Here is a 19,068-nt window from a genome sequence, read left to right as displayed (position 1 = left end):
ATTAACAGTTACCGAAGATGACTTGAAATGAAACCGAAATATTTAATTTATTAAAGTATTTTTTATAAAGATTTGAGGCTTTTTATTTTTCGCACCCTGTTTTCTCTGTGCTAGACTTTTAATCTGTTTTTCCGTTGTCAAAATTATAATTAATTAGTTTTATTTTTATATTTTTTATAATAAATAATATTATGTGATATTATACATACATATATACACACACATATATATATATATATATATATATATATATATATATATAAATATGTAATTTGCAATTAACAATTCCATATTTTTGCTTAAAAACAACTGTGTTTTTCCTTTACACCAATTGATTCCTCTCATTATTTTGTACATAAAAGTATTAAGGTAGGATAATCGAAAAATGAATATTTTACAAGATATTTTATGGTTTATGTAAAATTAAGAAATGATTTCAAGCCTCATAACTCGAAAAGTACTCAATGAAGAAGTACTTTATTATAGTGTTTTGAAAAGCTCTCGAGATAAGCTACAAGAATAAGTAATAAAAAATAGGGAGTTCTATTAAAAAAATTGAAGGTGGCCTTCATGTGACCTTCAAACAACTTTTCAAGATAAAACCAATGATACCATCTTATGTCCCCCTTCAAGCCATACAACTTTTGTCTGAACAATTTTTTTGTATTCGGCTTACCAACGGAGATATTCAGGTGCGTCGATTAAAATGGGCCACGGTGTATATATAATACATACATACATATATATATATATATATATATACATATGTATAACATATGTATAATATATATATCAGACCGAAATAGTCTGAATTTTATATATATATTGTAAGTTATCTATTTTATAATAAAATACAAGACTATCATAATTTTATATATTTTTTTGTAAATTTATATAAAAACTAGTATATAGTGTGCAATTTTATATAAATATAAATATAAATGTAAATATATATAATCAGAAAAATAAAATCATCATATCATTGATCTGTCAACAACGATATGATATAATGATTATTTATTGATAAAAAGTTTAGTCGTTAATACGCGTTGGATTTTATCATTAATAATAGAAATAATATTTCTTCTTCTACCATTTATTAAATACTTAGCATTTCTGAGTTGTATGCATATTCTTTTTTCACATTTAATTTCGAATTTTGTGCTCTTTGTCTATTCTTACTATGTTTATCGTTTCCATGAGTTGAGATTAGGAGAGTTCGATTAGAGGATTTACTCGATAGCAATAGGATGAGATTAAAGGACTACATATATCTCCTAACTATTATCACAGTATAATACAGCTGAATATAATGCAGTACAAATCCGTGTCGGAAACTTTGATATTGTTAAAGCAAAGTTATCTACGATTATTCAATGATATGTAAACGATAATGATATTTATAATGTTCAATAATTAGCATTATCATATTTACATAATGGCGTTAGTTTTAATAATTTTATTCAACCAAAAAATTAAAAAAAAGAAAAATTATATGAATGCAGTAAACTGTTTCTTAAAATTATACTTTATTCATTATACTAACAAATTATAATTTTATATGATACAAAATTCATATGAATATTTTGTATAATATAAAAATAATTAACAAATCGATTTAATTTTTTATTCAGCTACAAATTCTATAATTTAATAATTAGGTTTTAATTTATTTTCGAATTTACTACTATTGAAATATTTACGACTTTTGTTCGCTACCGAATCTCTATTATTAAAGACTTAGCTATGTCGGCTTTGAAATCGAAATATAAAACAAAGTCACGGCTTGAACCCTCCTCTATACATATGATCATGACTCATTATATTCTATTCAGTTCCGCTGAGATCCCTAAAATGTTTGTGTTTGCATCGATCTCAAAATATGTTGAAACATGCAACGTAACTGTTCAAAATTCGCGACGCACTATTCTCTTCGTACGTTCGAGAAAATAAAGGAATATATAATTAAGTGCACTGAGAAAAAATCTCGTTGCATTAATTAGAATTCTGGTAGATTCAACCAGTATGTCTGTTAGAAAATGGACGAACCAGAATTCTTGTAGGAATTACCAGATGAATCTGATTAATTTCTTCCTGTTAAATTTATCAAATTTTCTGGTTAATAATACTAAACTCTCCAGCACCAAGTCGTCTAAAATTTTTTCCATCTAATCTCAAAAGTCTATTTAATATTCCGAATTCCAACAAGATTATTAGATAAATTTAATCCAGATTATTGAATAAATTATTTTAAATTCAATTCGTTAGAAATTAAACTGATAAACAGTGATACAAGAAGAGGATACAGCTCAAACACACACAATCAGAGAGTTAGTGTCCTCTTTCTGGCACTACTGCTCGTAAGAGAAAAAAAATATACTTTGGATTTAATGTTAATACTAGTTCTTTATATACATTTCATGGCAAATATTGAATACGAGTTAAGTTAAGAGTGGCTCGCTGCTTAACGGCAAGCAAAGAAATTAATGTAACAAAAAATTTTACAGATCCAACCAGAAAATATTAACCAAATCCTTATACTAAAATCTATTACACATTCTAGTTAATAAAAAATCGAGTCTTAACTAGAAATTCTTGTTTGATTTAATCAAAATGCCTTCAATCATACACGTTTTGTTGTCAATCAAACGATTTTTCTCAATGTAGGTATAGTTAAAACATTATTAAACGAACATAACGCTCAAGTGAGTAAAAATATTTAAATATATTTAAAAAACAGCGTTGTCCCCCCTAAATATGACCATATTATTTGAAGCTGGTTTGAATTTAATATGTCTGCCGTTGTTTGCACATAAGTCCTTCGATTTTTCAGAGATGGATTTTTCGATGAAATCCAGAGAAGCAAGAATAAAAAAGAGAGAGAGAGAACTATAATTATAAAAGTATTTTAAGATTATTTTAAGATCAGATTAAAGTTAGATCATCTAAAATATAGTAAAATTCAGAAAGTACAAACTTTACAGGCGAATCCATGTCAGCATCCGATTGTAATCCTGAGGGACGTAGCGTCGTCAGATATGGAGTCCTTGCTACGCTTCATGTATAACGGAGAAGTGCACGTGGGTCAGGAGCAGCTGCCTGCCTTCTTGAAGACAGCGCAGATGCTTCAGGTACGAGGATTGGCAGACGTTAACAGTGGCGTTTCCAATACGAAAATTCCAGCGTCGTCGTCGTCGGCCGGCAACAACGGTAGCGCGCCTGTAAGTTGTCCCCACGGCTGGTTAATATGGAGAAGTTGGAAAATTAATTATAGGAATTATACGGCTGGTTTCAAACTTTTAATTAATTTAGCCTTAATTAAAACGAATTTTAATTAATGTGCTTTTAACACTACGCCATCGCTGTTACCGTGACAGGCGAAATCTCGACTAGGATTTCCCGCTTCGTCCTTTAATTTCGCGATTTATATTATAATAGACGTTAGACAAATATTTAAAAAATTTTAATAAATGAATTAATATTCGCTGTGATTATACATATAAATATATAGACATATAAATATACTTGCACATACACACATATATGTACATACATACGTGTGCATATAACGTATAAATTATATTTTAACGTTATTATAACGTATAAATTATATTTTATTTTTTTATACAATTTAAAATGTAATTAAAGAGAGAAAACATGTTGTAAAGAACATCATATTAAAAACTATAAAAGGTCGTCTACAAGGCCTACATGGCCGTAGCATAAGGTTGTAAGGCATAAGACTCAAGAAATTGACCAATCACAGTCAAGTATTAAGAGAATGCTCGACTGTGATTGGTCAATTTCTTGAGTCTTAAGCCTTACAACCTTATGCTACGGCCATTGTAGACGACTCTTAAAACATGAGATTGTTTAAAGTTAGATTATCTAAAATATATTCTTCTATGAGTAAGAATATTCAATGATTTAATCGATATCAAGAAATAAATTTTGCACAGCGAATCCATGTTAGCAAAGTATGATTTTAAGAGCATCGTAAGACGTTCTGTAAAAATCATATGTCTACATTATTCATCTTTTATAAAATACATTATATTTTATAAGATATATAATAGGACATACATGTAGTAGAATATAAAATACATTATGTTAATGTATTAAATATTAAATATTAGTTATACATGTATTATGTGAAGGATGATTATCTATTTCAATTATAACATTAAACTCTTCAAGGTCGCTAGTAAATAAAATACAAGAAGTAATTAGAAACGACCACACTGGCAAATTTTATTAAAGTGAATCACGACGTTTCGACCATGGTTTTGGTCCTTTTCGAGTGAACTACAAAAAATTATTTCCAGTATTACACACAAAAAAAAAATAAATTACATTGATTAAGAAATAAAAAATGAGCGGCAAGTTAAATACATACAACACGTGAGAAAGAGAGAAATTGTCGAAATGTTTTTTATAAAAAAGTTTGACAACACGATCAACTTACAAAAGGACACCGAAAATTTAAACAATATTTATGATAGACTAATAAAGGTTATCTAGTCTTTCTCTGTGTGTTGATGTGACATGACAATCTTGACGAAGTGATTTCCTTATTTCTCACGATAGAATAATTAACTAAATTATTGTATGTATTTAACTTGCCGCTCATTTTTTATTTCTTAATTAATGTAATTTATTTTTTTTTTGTGTAATACTGGAAATAATTTTTTGTAGTTCACTTGAAAAGAACCAAAACCATGGTCGAAACGTCGTGATTCATTTTAATAAAATTTGCCAGTGTGGTCGTTTCTAATTACTTCTTGTATTTTAATTATATTTTATTTAATTCTTCATATTTTAATTCTTCATATTTTGTTTTTAACTATGTTAGGCAACACCACGCAATCCTTGGCAGGATAACGGCAGAGGGGATCTTAATGAAAGTGACATGAGCCCCCCAGAAAAGCGAGCGAGAAGTTGCAGCCCGCCGTTAGACAACCATGTTGTGGAACAAAAATCGGATCTACAAGAATCTTTGCTAGGTCAGGCTCTAGAAGGTGGGCCTACGATACATACGATACCTACAAATAATGTACAGGTGAGAAAGAAAATATCTCGTTATATTTACCTGAAAATGATTTATAAGTATATAATAAAGTCCCCTCCTATATATTTTTGAAAAATTATAAAACTGATAAATTTTTATCAAAAAAAATTTCGTGTGAAATTAGTTAACGTTGTTACAAAAATTAGAAATATTGTATGACTGTATATTTTATTAAAAAAATGGAAATTTTTTATTTGTGTTTAGTCAACTGGGGAGGATTCGAATTCTATGTCGGAAAATGAGGAGGACATATCGAATAATGGCAGTATCCTGAACACAGTGAAGACTGAACCGAGTGATATTCTAAACGACTCTATAGAACATCATCGCAACAGTTTTCCTGCGGCATTGTTGGGCCTTCAAGGTTATTATTTAACACTATTCTTTTTCATTTATTTCATAATATATTTTATATCTTTTATTATGCATATTAAAGCTTTCACTTTGTTAATGACTAAATTAATTATTGCATGTTTTCGAAAAAAAGAAAAATATTAATTTGTTAAAAGAAATATTATTTGTTTCACACATTCTGATATTTGTTTATGAAAACAACAGTCGATTCGTTATTTATAAGGCAAAATTAAATTTATGATGAATCAAAGAAATCCTAATTTGATTGAGAGAATGCAAATTAGTTTTTTAATTAATGGCACATTTAATTATTAATTACATTTGTAATTAATAATTAATTCCTCGTTCAGTTACTAATTACTTTGGTAATTAGCAATTAGTACGACTTAATTACTAATTACGGCTTCAATTAAAATTAATTATTGTGTAATTATAATTATTTTTATTTGTGTATATAATTTTATTGTGTTTCTTGACTTGCGAAAATTTATTAATATTAAATATATTATTAAATGCAATAAAGTAATATTAATAAAATTTGATTTTATTTGTATTATTATATATTTATTTATTTGTTAATATTATTTATTTGTATATTAATTAATTGGGTGATATAAATTTCATACTTTTTCTTTATAAAAAATTTATGTTTCTTAAAGTAGTTAAATTCATATATATATGTAGATATATATATGTAGACTTTTAAGTATTTTAATTTTAGTAGCGTTTAATATCAGAACATATGGAATTAGTGTTCTGTGTATTAAAAAATGGATTATGTTTTTAATATGTTGTACTAATCGAATGATCGATAAATCTGCATTATAAAATTTATACTGAACTATCTAAATACGTCTGAAAAGTAGTATCATACATGAGATAATGAGTTAAAAGACAAACAGTATTATAATTAATACTTATGCAACATATTAACTTTTCTTAATTTATAATTAATTTTTTGATTTTATTTCTCATGTGTATCAAGATATAAAATAATTCCTTTTCAAAGTTGAAAATTCTGTTTAATTTTAAATGCAATAAAACTTCTAACACGTAGCGTACAATAGCTACAATATTCTAAAATGTTAAAGTAGCCATTTTTCGCAGTTTTAATCGCAAATTTCTTAAATTATGATACATAATTGTGCCATTTAAGAAATAAAATCATATTCAGCATTAATAAAACTACGAAAAATGATTAATTTTTTTTCTTTTATTCGAGAAAAGCTCTTACCTTTTGTTGAACTGTAAGTTATTTGATTTACAAATTGCAGGGATGGGCTTGCCAGGACCGTCAGGTATTCATCAGGTGGCAAATCAGGATCCTAATTATGGTAAGTGTGCTAAATCAACGATTCGATCTCACCCTTTTAAACGTTCTCGAAGCCCAGACTAGTATCCTTCCGTCGTTTCCTAAGATTCTGGTCTCTTGTTGTTGCGTTGAATGCATGAAAACTCTCGTACCTCTCACAACCTTGCATTCCCTGCCAGCTACCCTTCTTATCACACGGTAAGCAGGAGTGTATTACGGAGTCGCATTTTGATGGCTCTTCGACGTATTTCGTGCAGCGTATTTTACTGTATCTGCAGCGTATCTTACTCTATCTGTCAGTAATGTGAACTTTTTTATAATCATGCAATTATTTTTCAATTCGAAAACGAATTTATCGTCGTATCTTTTTTTTATTTTTGTCTTTACATCTGTAATGTGGAGCATTTTTTTGGTATGACTATTGCCTTAAGAAATTATGCAAATTTTGTAAAAATAATTTTCTACTTATTACATTAACAAAATCTTGTCAGGATTATTTTTTATATAAATTAAATTTAAATTTAAAATTAAAATTGTGATAATTTGCTCATCAAATGATCGCTCTTGCTTAAAAAAATTCGAATAAAAACTGTGATTGGAAGGCAATTGCAAAGAAGAAGCAAACAGTAGGTTGCAAAGGAACGCCAGAAATGATGAATGCATGAAAACTCTCATATACCGTATTAATTCGTACGAAGAATCGATCCTAGATTTAGAGAGAGGCTTGGGGGAGGGACCGAGCAAAAGTTATTGAGGGCAAGCTATATTTAAGACTGGAAATGCACTTTCAGAAAAGAGAAAGTCGAAAAAGAAGGGCTGCGAAAAGCAAAAAAGAGCGATTAAATAGTGTTTAAGGGATCGTACGAGGTTGGCTGAGGACTGACATTGGCTGGTGGTTCCAGGGCGGTGGCAGCCCTCTGGAGGAGATGGTTCAAGTTCGAGTTCCGGTTGGCTGCCGGGTTCGTCCTCCACGAGAAACGAGCACGCCGGGTCTGGAACTTACCAGAGTGGCGGAGGTCACAACTCAAAAGGGCAGGATTTCTCGACCCTACTTCAGCATCATCATCATCAGCATCATCATCACCATACCACCAGCCAACAGTCGTCGCAGCAACACACCCTTAATGCCCTCAACTCCCTCAGCCTGAACAGTGAGCAACTCACGATGATGCATCAAAAACTACAGAATAATCTCCAAAGTCTCCAGCAGAACACTGCTGCCAAGGGCGACCAACTGAATCTGATGCTGCAGTCTTGCGCGAAGGACAAGATTGAGAGTATTGCGATGTTACATCAGCAAACTCAGAGGCGGTTCCAACAGCAGCAGATGGATAACAACGGTATCAATCACAACGGTAAACCCAAGTGTCCCGAATGTGGCAAGATATATTCGAACAATTCCAATTTGAAGCAACACATTGTCAACGTTCATACTGTGCAAACCGAATACATCTCGTGTCACGTGTGCAGCAAGCAATTCAAGACCAAGCAGTATCTACAGATCCACTTGCTTTCCATGCACGGTATTAGAAAGCGAAAGAGTTACCCTTTGTATCAGATGCAGACACACATGCAAAATCAACAACAATCTGCCTTGCAGCCTGCTGGTTCGCAAGGTCCCACGGGTCAACAACAACAATATTCCGGGTCGGAAAGATGGTCCGAAGACAAGCAGTGATTTGGAAATAGTCCAGAATAAATCGATTATAATTTATGCAAAAAATTCTGAAGGGACTTTTTGATGTAGAAGAATCGTTTGCCAAGAAGGCTCTTCGGATAATTTGTGATAAATACAAACGTTGATAAACACAGACAGAGTTATTAGGTGATTCTTGTGAGACTGACAACTTTATAGTGACGTATTCGCGCGCGTTATTATCATATTATAAAAGACTCAAATATGCAAAATACACTATGTGTATTTCTGCACGTCATAGAGATGACGAAATGTGTGCTCGTGTCTTTTAACGGAAGTGAGTTAATGATATACAATCGCAGATGTGTTAATGTGTTTACATATATATATATATATATATATATATATATATATATATATATAGATTTTCTCTCTGTGCGATGCGCTGGAGGAAGGTGTATAAATTCAACATAAATTATAATATTATTTTGATAATAGAGCATCGAATATGTGAAGTTAAAAGTACACGCAATCATACAGTTCAATGATTAATAATATTTTATACTTTAATTTGTGTTGAGACGATCTCATAACTAGTTCACTTCGACAAGGTCGATGACGAGGAGTTTTTGCTCTGATTTATATATTATTATTTAAATTTTCATTATTTTTTATTATATTTTCTTATATAAATCTAAAAAATTCTTATATAGATCTTATATAGAAATAATAGAGATTTAAGTCAAAGTACAAGAAAGTTACAATTTTTTCTTGTAAATTTAGTTATATTTATATTAAGAAATTTAATAAAGTAAAATTTAATATTTTATAAGATTAATGGCATTTTTTCAATTTTATTATTTGCAATCATGGACAAATTTTATTTATTATAAATACATTGGCTATGCTTTTTCATGTTGTAATATTTTTGAAGTATAAGTAATATTTTCAAAGTTACATTGCATTTAAAAACACTTAATATTTAAAATTACAAATTTATTTATAATTTTGCATTTGTTATTCGAAGATATTAATTGTTAATGTAACACTATAGATAAATTTAGTATGTTACCTCCCTCTCAGCGCATTGGCGGTGTTTAAGTTTGACATTGAGTGCGCATTGAAAAGACCGCGCCTAAATGTTCACGTCGATGCTCACTCGCAAATATCCGTTTTTTTAGAGCTTGGATGAGGGTGTGGAGGTGTCGATAGGTGTTGGCGAAAGAGGGTGCTGGTACACGAGAATTGGCCGACCTATTTTCGTCCTATACCGCAGTGCGCAGTTCACCCTTTGCGATGACGATAAGCAAGCTTCCTCGATTGGTCGGGAGAGGAAGAACGGGGATAGATAAGAGAAGGCTAGAAAGAGATTTGCGAATGCTCACTCGTGAAATTCTTTGCGGTATAACTATTGTATTAAGTAAAGTGGACCAGCCTAGTTTCTTGAAAGATAGGTTTGCATCATGAAGCCATCCTTTTACAGTGTATTCGGCCTTCGTAAAATAGGTTTTATAAAAGAGGTAGAATGAAGGATTATATACGCGTAAAAATGGGTGGCAAAGTCTGAAATATAAACCCCATCTCGAAAAATGTAATTAATTTTATTTTTCTTGTTTCTTTCGCGTGAAAAAAATTGTTTGAAAATCCTGTGAAAAAGTCTTTTGAATTTTTACATATAAAGCATATATTAATGAGGCTTGACGAGAATCCAAACAGGAATTTTTATTTAAAAAATCGATCACATCATAGAGAACTTCGTACTAAAAAAATACATAGATAGCATTTTTTTAAAAGATCAATCAATTTTAAAAAATTGGGAAATTTTTATTTTACCGTGAAAATAGAACTTTGCTAAGTTATTTTGTATGCATATCAGAAACGGGAATATGGTATTGCAATCTCATGATAATTTATCATAATTGGCATGAATGATATATACATACACAGACACTCACAACATGATGATCGTATGATTAATTATTAAATATTTCTCGTTTATTATTGATGCTGTTAATTTATTTTATGAACGAAAACGAATTGATAATGGAGCAAATTATAATTTCCTTAAAAAAACAAAAGGAAATTAATTGTTTTAAAAAACAAGAAAATTGACAAACAGTTTCGTAAAAAAAGGAAAGGGATCAATCAACATCTCATCTCGCCTTTCGTGATATGATATTAGGAATATGACCACGTACGTGTGTTACGCATCCTATCGCTCGCAATATTATGAAGGACAAAGAGATAGGGTACGTCGTATTGATCTCGAGGATTCAACAAACAGCACCTAGTACCTCCCGCTCGTTCCTCTCTAACTCTATCTTGCTTCTCCATCCAGTGCCAGTCTCGCTCCTCACCCTTCCATTTTCTCCTTTCTTCGTCGATATCTCTCCCTGTCTCTCATCGTGTTCCATACTATTCGATTCGCCCTCGCGTATATAGGGGTTTGATGAGGGCAAGCAACCCTGCTCGGACGATAATCGCAATTCCATTGTCGGACTTTCGATCGCCGTCGATCTCGTTTTGACGATACTTCAGGTAAAGATTCGTCTCCTTTCGTACTTTCGATACGACAGGAAATAAGGCCGACAAATCGTATTACGAAAGGATATTGAGAAAAATAAATTGCGGCCGCGAAATTTATTTTATTTTATTGCTATTTTGGATATTATGGGTCACTAGTACTAGAAAAAATATAAAAAGTGAATAATGAAATAGTGAAATAGTCAATTATGATACTAATAGCATCTTATAAATTTTCTAGAGATTTTGCTATCAAGAAATAAAATATCAATTTATATTTGATATGGCTGGAAAAGAAGAATAAGTTGTATTAAATTTTGACATATACATCAAAAAACAATATACAGAAAGATGATGTATTAACTTATTCTTTGTAAATTAATGCAAAACTTCAGTTTATCTCTATGAAATAGCATTCAATTCCAAATCAATTCACGCAATAGCTAAACGGCTTCTTAGAAGATACTAGCGATGTAAATCCACGCGGATTGTAATTTAGTCGTTCGTGAAAAATAAGGGATTTCGAAGGGAATATTAATTTAACTAGCAAAGCCATTTCAACCCATCGATCCAGCGGCGCTTGTTAACAGCGCGAGTGCCGGTCTCGGACTAGCAGATTGCCGATTTCCGCGCAGACGGGCGACCGAACGAGCGAGCGAGCTTGCGAGCAAGCAAGAGGAAGTTTGCCAAGACACGCGATGGTCGGGTCTATGACCATCGACCACGCGATGCCACAGTTGCGCTTACCCTCGTTGCGAACCCCTGACAAAACAAACCCTGTCTGCTTATCCAATTCCGCGACGTTTCCACGAATTTCTTCCATCTCGTGCCTCGTGCCAACCCCTGACACAACGCAACCCCCGTAAATGGAGGAAGAGTCTCGCATTTGTTCTCTGCAACCCCCGACTTACCTTGTCCCTTCACGTCTCCTCATCTACGCGCGTTCTTCTTCCTCTAACTCCCTTTTTTCCCTTTTCCGTTTTGTCGCGTTTTTTTTATTTCGTATTGTCGGCATAAAGTTTCATCGCTTACATGTGCAGCTTTACTCTAAAAGCACTCATGCAGTACTTCGCTCAGCAATGAGAGATACGAACAATATCTATTCCTGAACATGCGATAACTCAATGACATGAAATTTAATACGATCATGGTGCAAGAATGGATATAAGAATTATACAAATTATACACATAATAAGAATTATAGATATTAATAATTTTATCATAATAATTTACAATTACTATTTGTATACTTTCGAGTACCTTGAAGGTGGTTAGGTAGTTGGATACGGTTTCTAGATCTTTGAGATGAGACTTTATGAAAGAAAACTTCAATTTTAAATGTTTTAAGAGTAAAATTTTTCTTCTTTATGTTCTATTCATATTCTGCTTAGTGATGAATTACACGCTTGTTGGAAGTAAATAAATTATAATGAGATTACGCTGACAATAGTCAATGAGAAAAAGAATAATATAGATTTAGATTAGATGTGCTACGCAAAGAAGGTTTGAGTAAAAATCAAAATAATTCAAAAATACTAAAGAGTTGTAAGCAATGTATATCGCAAGAATATCTGTTTCTAACGACTTTCTTTTGATCTTTAAATTTTCTAAAGTAACAAGATAAAAAATCTTTTTTAATTGTACAATTTATCTATATTTCAATTGCGAAGAACATTAATTTCAAAAGCTAATTAAAAATATATACAATATTTTTTTAAAAATATATATATTTAAAAGGAGATAGCAGATTGAAGACAGTAGTATCGTAACAAGATATGCTGAATCTGAATAAATTTTTTTTTCTTTATAATGTATACATTTAGAGGAATAAAAATTTATTTAAGAAATATGATATTCATCGCATGTCAATCAGGGTGTCTGTATTGAACATAACGTACAGTTGCAGTTGTGTTAGAATTAAGTGATAAATTTGATAAGTAAGAGCCAAAGTGCGATAATTGGAGCTTAAGTAAGAAAATGAAAAAATCTTTTTTTTTATTTTTTTCCTTTATCTTTCTTTATTTTTTCTTTATTTATTTTTCTTTATACATTTTTCTTCATATATTTCAAAATGTTCGCTTTCGTTACAATATACATTAAATATAAACGGAATAATTTAGATTATTTTTTGATTCATTTTCATCAGCGTGACTTTAATATTGATTGTGCCATTTTTCTCTTTTCTTGTTTTTATATATATTTTCTTCCTTTTGTATATTATCTTATTTTCTTAGTTATTTTATTTTTACACTTAATTTTTATCAAAAGTTAAATTTTACTTTATTCTGTACAGAAATTTCTATTTTTTGTTTTGACTTTTGTTTGTTTTATTCGTTTACAAAATATATCGATATATATATATATATAGATCGATATATTGATTTAATTAACATTCTACCGATTTGAAATTTTGTAAATACAAACAAAAGCAATATACGGTCCGGAAAGATAACAAAACGCAAAAAGGAAGGCTAAAAGATCGTGGCGCAGGGTGTTAGCGCGTATAGAAAAAAATAAAAATAATAATCAAGACTCTAAGTGACATAATATATTAATAATCAGTTAGATATAAAAAGACAAAAATACAAAAATATGTCTGAAAAAATTAATTCATACTTACGTTTCGATCTTTTGAAGATTCTTTTCAATGTTCGGTATATCGTTTGGAAAATAAATAAAATTAAAATTTTAAAATAAAAATCAAAATAACAGAGCGCGATTAGACAAGAACAAGCGGGATAGGAAACAGATAGACCTCGTGTAAAATACTAACGGACGCAAAATTTAAAAATGCAAACAAATTTTCTAAGTCGCAAGAAATTTTATAAGTTTGATGCATTTATCAAAAAATCGTTCAGCTAAATATTTGTGGCATATTCATATTTCTAAGGTAACTGAATTAAAAATTTGAGACATTTTACTTTAATAATCCTGAAAGTTCTACGAACATATGTTCTTTGCTTGGCAGTGACATCTGAGACAATTACGCGTATCATTCCGGCCGCCGAAATTACGTGTCAGTGTGACTTATGTTCTTTTTGCGCCGGTCTTTATCTCGATCTCTCGAGCTGGATTCCAGCAGCCTACTATGGATTCTCTACTGCAAGATCGATTCTCGATCGCGCACTCTCGGCAGATTAGAGTCATCTATCACCGGATCCGATTCGGATAACTTCGTTTCGACCGAGCTTAGTCAGATTCTTATCAGCGCCAGCGAGCTTTCTTCCTCTTGTTCCTCCCATCCTTCAAAAGCCATGGTAGTTTTGCTAGCATTTTACTATCGTTGCTTGATATTCTGCGCGATATTTTTTGATATGTATGACGTGAAGAAAAAAAAAAGATCCTGATGGATCTCAGTGTGGCGGAGGCACATAGGGATCGCGCATGTAGGGTTGCTCACGCCCGGAAATCTTGATAGTACTATGCATGTGTGCGTGCCCGCACGTGCGGAACATTCATATAGCATGTGGATGGAGAGATAGGGAGGAAAGATTCCTCTTCGTTTTCTCAATCTTTGCTGACCGCCCACATGTCCGAATCTTTACTTTTTCAGAGTATCATATTTACTTTTTCTATTCGGACTATTCGGATATAGAAAGGGAAAAGAAAGAAAAACATTTTATTATACTTCGTTTTGTCAAAGCAAAAATCGAAGATATCAAAAGATATCGTGTTTTCAAAATGTAATAAGTGTTGACTGTTATGTTATGCAATATCAAAACATGGACAAAAATATTTATATTGGTATGCATATTTTATTTATTTTATTTATTTTAATCAATTATTTTCTCAGTTAAAGAAATGTGTTGTAAAGATTATGAGGATCTATATATCTATAATAAGGATTGGTGATCGGGGGGATTATCTTATTGTTAATTTAACTATTTGAAATAAAAAGTCGCAAAAGAAAAATCATTGAGAAAGGAAGGATTTAGGAAATAAATGTGGGTACACAATAGCCTATTTTAAGAGATGCCAGATATATTCTAGAAGTGGATGAAACTGTAGGTGGCTTACATGAGATCTAAACGAAAGCACAGAAAACATTGCTGGGAATATAAGAATAAGGTTCTTATTATAAGTAAAGCAACGAGACAAACGCACGATATTTCAACCGTTTTTACGTCTCTCTTCTTCCATCACCGATACTTTCTATCTATCTGTCCTTCGATACTCTTGCTTCATTTGACCTTATTTTGCCCGTTTCTTCCCTTGCCTCCCTAATGTCTTGGCTGTTCCTTTTCTCTGCGAGCAGGCCTTTTCTCCACATGTTGCCAGTGTTGAGCCTGTGGGTGTAAGCAACTTGGTTAGGTCGAAGGGTGGTTCGTCCGTATATTATTTTGTGTTCCCTAGACAAATGACAATTGGAATTCTCTCTCGGAATTATTTATCGCATTATTTTTTGCAATATTATTTGGTGAATAATCGATTATGAATATAATTATGACTCTAAAGTATTCGCGCAATACGAATAAAGAAATATTGTCAAGTAATTGCACAATGTCATAAAACATATTTGAACATTGCGACAATTTATATATTTTATTTTATAAACATTTAATTTTATTTATCTATCTTATTGGTACAATGGGTTGAATTCTTTCTAAGATCAGCGAAAAAACACGAGGGTAAATGGTCTACCGTACATTGTTATAGATTGTAGACTAGGGACTACATCTTTCTTAATCTCAAGCAATCTGCGGGGAGTTGTAGAGGAATGTCTTTAATTTGAGTAACATTGAAAACTGACCACCTATTTTTCTTACGATTAATGTTATTGCTTAATTTTTTAGTTATTTTAGGTATTTTAATTACGCAATAAAGTTTCGGAATTGTTAGTTTGATAAACCAACAACCGACAAAAAAATAGACAATAGATGATGCTCGGTTTCCCGTTGTGCATCTAAAATCTTTCAAATTCTGTTTTTTGTATTCCTATTCTATTGGTTTTTGTCAATGAGAGAAACGAAAATGTCAATGAGAGGAAAATGAAATTTCATGGTACTGCATGGTCAGCGCGCAGTCTGTCGGAAAAAAAATTACCTCCGAAATTCACTTAGCGCAATAAAAACGGCGGACATCAAAGGTGAAATCTCATAAACAATGAAATATGCTTTTATCTGAAAAAAGCACGAGCTCTTAAACAAATTGACAATAATAAATGGATGTTTGTGCTTCGAAAAATAACGCCTGCAATGTCCGCGCACGATAATTAAGAGGAATAAATTACGTTACAACTATAATATGTATGTGGACTTCCCAATTTTTTTACACAATCAGAGATTTAAATAGTAGAAAAAATGAAATGGTTAATTTGGCTGATAAAATATTAAGTGAAACGTTTAATGCAAATATATTAGCTTTTCTATACATCAGTATTACAATCATAGATTTTAATTCAGTAAATATAACTAATCATAAAAATTGCATAACGCAAAATTATTCGTAATCTGAAAATATTCTTTCCATTTTAGGTATAAAAATGATCCATTGTATTGATTGAAATTACTTTGTTTATGATATTGGTAACTTTCGTGAGAAAAACAAAAAATAGGATTCGTGAAGAATGAACTCCAAAGCTAGCTATTACTTGTTCATTTTTTTCTGATGTTGGCAACGCTGTCGGAATTTAATCAAACTTGCAAAGCTTTCGAGCACTCGTTTCCGGATTACTCGCGAGTAAACAGCGGCTCCATAGCTTTCAGCGCGACATTTGGACGATAAGAAAACACCGAAGAAGAACTCGCGGATACTTGTTTATATCCCGTTTGCGGGGCATACTCTTTTACGGAAGAGAGTTTGCGGAGAGTAAATTAGCGGACAGAGAGGGAGGGACGCGAGCTAAGGGTGGAGTACAGTAGAAAATCAATGTGATCATAGAGGAAAGACGGGTGGAAGAAAGAGATAGATAAGAACCGAAGACAAGGAACCTTTATGTCGGGTCACGTCTTTAATATAACTTGCGTGGGCGACGGTGTGGTTGCGATGGGCGTAATCAATCTTCACAGCCGTGTTGCGCCGCATGGGTGCTGCATCCGTGAGAAATGCACGACACCATTTCGATCAAGACTAATCGTGAAGCTGTAAATTTGCAGAGAAGACTCGAAGCTGTACTTTAACAATAGTCACCTTTCAATACACTCGAAGAAGAATCTTGTTTAACCCTTGCAAGGCAAATTATCCTAAAAAAATTTTAAGAGTCACTTTTCAATACACTCAAAGGAGAATTTCTTGTTTAACCCTTTCAAGACAAATTGTCCTGAAAAGTTTTAAGAGTAATAAATTACTCTTTATCTTCTTGTATGTCTGTATAAATACTAAATCTTTTGAATTTTTCCTCAATCTTATATGCTTTTCTGCTATCGTATAAAATTTTACAATTTTGTAGTGTCCTAAAAACTATTGAAAGTTGGTATGTAAAGATCTCTGTCAAATTCGTTTTTTTCCTTTTCTTTTTTATAATATATATCTTTCGATGAATAACATGCCGAGATTATAAGAAATTGAATATTTCTTTTAAATTGTCTACCAGAATTTGAACATGTTTCTTAAATCTTTTTTGGCGACATGCCGACTTTAGAAAATGTTTCTTTAGAAATGAACGTTACCTCCCGTTGAAACTTTTGCTAAAAAGAATTTCTATTTCAAGAATTGTCATTGTGTGATGTTGGAAACCAGTGTTTCAGATTTTTGAAGCATGTATTTTCGTATTCTTAAAAAAAAGAAAATACAAGCTGTGCTATTTGAACTTAAACACGTAATAACGTCCCGAAAACAACAATGCGTTTTCAAAGGAAATGTTTCAAATATTTGTAAGATTTGGAGGGGGAAAATAGATAAGAATATTAGTTTGATTATGTAAATGCTAAGATTATGTAAAGAGTAGCTTACTTAGTTTTTTTTTAATGGAACTACTCTAATTTTTTTATAAATCGATTCCTAACAATATTCTACGATAAATGGAATCAAGATAGGATAGCTAAAAATTGAATAGTTTACGAAATATTTTATACTTTAAGATACATAATTTTATACTTTAAGACATAATTTTATACAAACTATAAAAAGTATCTCATAAAATATTTATTTTTTAATTATCTTATTACGATACCTTTATCCATATATATGAAAATTAGGGTAGTCCTATTTGTAAAAAATTACGTTAACCTTTATATAACACTTACAATCAAAGTCAAATTAATATCTTTATCTATCTTTCCTCTCCAAATCCTACAATTTTTATCTGAAACATTTATTTAAGTGTATTTTCGAGATATTATAGTATCTGTTAAAATGAGACAGTATATAAGTATATGAATATATAGAGTTCATGAAAAAATATATTCGAATATACAAAATATTCCAAAATCATCTGATGCTTTTTAGATAATAGATTCTTTGACCAACCTTCCAATTTTTGCCATTATATAACTTTATAAATAATCGTAAAAGCTTTAAAGTAAATTACTATTGAATCAAATTCTGTTTGAGATTAACTAAAGAATGTAGTTGTATTAACATTTTAACTCTTTATAAAGTTAAGTTTGCGAAAGGTTTTTTTTTTCCAATCGCTTATAACTTGGGATTATTGTCTCGACATTTTCCCTGAGAACAAATCGTCTTTAAATTGGCGAGAGAATCTTTTTTTTTTAAAGAGACATCTGGTAGTTTTGGAATGCTCATGTGTCTATTTAATCTAATTTGTTCTAATAACATTATATTTTATAAAAAAACAAAAAATATATATTCCATCGTAATATATAACTTCATGGCTTTTTTCAAAAGTTCTTCTAAAAAATTTGAATTAATTAATCAATTTATTATCAATAATATTCATAGTCAATTTAATCAATATAGATTATCAATAATATTAATAAATGAGAAACTTGTCGATCGAAAGAGGGAGATATTTTACAAAAAAGCGAGACAAAATCCGCGTGAAAGAACAAGAAGAAAAAAAGGAGAAAGACGAAGACAGAGAGAAACAAAATGAGAGATAGAGTAGACGGAGGCAGAGAGGGTACATAGCGGGTTGCGAGAGAGGGAGTGACAGAGAAAAACATAGAGGCCGCGCTTTCCCCGAGGGTCCTGGGATCGATCCCTGTGCAATTTCCCGCACATGTTCGCATTGATCTGCCCTCACTTGCCCCCGGTACCCACTCCTTGCCGCCACTC

General features: G+C 31.3%; 1 protein-coding gene across 13 annotated transcripts in view; it reads left to right on the top strand.

Moving 5' to 3' along the window:
• LOC105255589 (protein abrupt) overlaps positions 1-19,068 on the top strand; it is an 87,570-nt gene that overhangs the window by 52,280 nt on the left and 16,222 nt on the right. For 10 of the 13 annotated variants that reach the window (XM_011264949.3, XM_011264950.3, XM_011264952.3 and 7 more), the window contains 4 exons: positions 2,985-3,221; positions 4,853-5,059; positions 5,273-5,432; positions 6,697-6,756. In XM_011264949.3, coding sequence (XP_011263251.1) covers positions 2,985-3,221; positions 4,853-5,059; positions 5,273-5,432; positions 6,697-6,756 — 664 coding nt within the window. Of the gene's footprint in view, positions 1-2,984; positions 3,222-4,852; positions 5,060-5,272; positions 5,433-6,696; positions 6,757-7,636; positions 8,727-9,551; positions 9,957-19,068 lie in introns of those variants that run through there. The other 3 variants (XR_002192755.2, XM_020028888.2, XM_011264954.3) reach the window with 3 other exon arrangements.

This window comes from Camponotus floridanus, unplaced genomic scaffold (genome assembly GCF_003227725.1).
Source record: "Camponotus floridanus strain SB8 unplaced genomic scaffold, Cflo_v7.5 scaffold11, whole genome shotgun sequence".
Classification (NCBI taxonomy): Eukaryota; Metazoa; Arthropoda; class Insecta; order Hymenoptera; family Formicidae; genus Camponotus; species Camponotus floridanus.
Note: the sequence above shows the minus strand (reverse complement) of the source record. Positions and strands in the feature narration are given on the sequence as shown.